The 1,704-nt window shown below is 34.2% G+C and overlaps 1 protein-coding gene across 1 annotated transcript; it reads left to right on the forward strand.

Moving 5' to 3' along the window:
• Positions 1 to 239: 239 nt before the first annotated feature.
• Positions 240 to 1,190, forward strand: LOC142847262 (olfactory receptor 7G2-like). Its single transcript, XM_075967979.1, has one exon. The coding sequence runs from the start codon at positions 246 to 248 to the stop codon at positions 1,188 to 1,190; it is 945 nt and encodes a 314-aa protein (XP_075824094.1). The 5' UTR covers positions 240 to 245.
• The last annotated feature ends 514 nt before the right edge of the window (positions 1,191 to 1,704 follow it).

Here is a 1,704-nt window from a genome sequence, read left to right on the forward strand (position 1 = left end):
TCTGTGTGTCAACATGTAAGAACTTCCCTACCAAAATATAGGAAATATTTAAGTGAAAAATATCAGTATGTATCAAAACCAACTGCATGAAGTTATAAGTATTATATTATCTACTGGTTTATCTCTTGAATGAGATTGAAGAATATGTTTGGGTTTAGAGTATAACTTTTATCTCTAACATGCTTCCGAGTGATGTTGAATCTTGGCCTTTAAATATTTTATTCTATGTTTTTGTTAGGTTTATCATGAACATGAAACCTGGAAACGAAACACGCATCTCCTACTTTTTTCTATTGAAACTGACAAATGATGCTACAATGGAGCCCCTCATCTTTGGCCTGTTCCTCTTTACATATCTGGTCACAATTCTGGGAAATCTGCTCATCATTCTTGCGGTCAGCTCTGAAGCCCATCTACAAACACCCATGTACCTCTTTCTCTCCAAACTTTCATTTACTGACATCTGCCTTAGTACAACAACAGTCCCCAATATGCTGAAAAACATCCACACACAGGATCAGAGCATCAGTTACATGGGCTGTCTTACTCAGGCCTGCTTTGTTTTGAATTTTGCTGTATTAGAAAGCTGTGTCCTTGCTGCAATGGCTTATGACCGCTATGCAGCTATTTGCCACCCACTGAACTACACAGTAATTATGAATCCAAAATTCTGTGGTGTGCTAATTCTATTGTCACTGACCATTAGCATAGTGAACAGTTTATTACAATGTCTGATGATACTGCGGGTCTCATTTTGCACAAACCTTCAACTTCCTCTGTTCTTCTGTGAACTGGCTCAGGTCATTAAGCTAGCCTGCTCTGATACACTCATCAACTATATTCTGATATATCTTGCAACATTTATATTTGGTGGCATTCCAATCTCTGGAATAATTTTCTCTTATACTCGAATTGTCTCTTCTATTTTGAGAATCTCTTCAATGAAAGGAAGGTATAAAGCCTTTTCCACTTGTGGGTCTCACTTTGTGGTTGTGTCATTATTCTATGGGGCAGCAGTGGGAGTTTATGTCACTTCTGCAATTACTGTTTCACCTCAGATCACTACAGTTTCATATATGATGTATACTGTCCTCCCTCAAATGTTGAACCCCTTTATTTATAGCCTAAGGAATAGGGATATGAAGAAAGCCTTAAGGAAACTTATCACAAAGGTACCTTGCCTTCTATGATGTATTACTTGATTTTGACTTGAGTCTTTCATGGGTCCTACCAAGAAAAACTGTTTAAATGCCCACAACATCTTGTGTGTTGCTGTGATCTATACACAACACTGACAAAAAAAATCTATCCATATATTGTCCTTGATTTATTATTTTTTTATTTATTGATCTTGATAAAATTTTGACAAGTGATATTCACATTATACATTGGATCTATTTTCTCATACCAAATACCAAAACATGCAAACAAATTCACATTCATAATTTTATCCTATATAAAATCAGATCTAGGTATGTAAATAAATTTATAAATAGGGCATATTTATATATTAAATAGCAATTGAAGATGAGTCAAAAATTTGACAGGGAAGATGGGACACACTAGAGGTATTGAAGGTAGAAAAATTAAGATGTTAAAATGATTTAATTATATTTAAAAAACAATGTTACTAGAAGTTTTAATAAGACAATAGAGTTGATCTTTTATTACCTGCAAATATACACTTTATTAATGTTCAAAATA

This window comes from Microtus pennsylvanicus, chromosome 3 (assembly GCF_037038515.1).
Source record: "Microtus pennsylvanicus isolate mMicPen1 chromosome 3, mMicPen1.hap1, whole genome shotgun sequence".
In the NCBI taxonomy this organism is placed as follows: Eukaryota; Metazoa; Chordata; class Mammalia; order Rodentia; family Cricetidae; genus Microtus; species Microtus pennsylvanicus.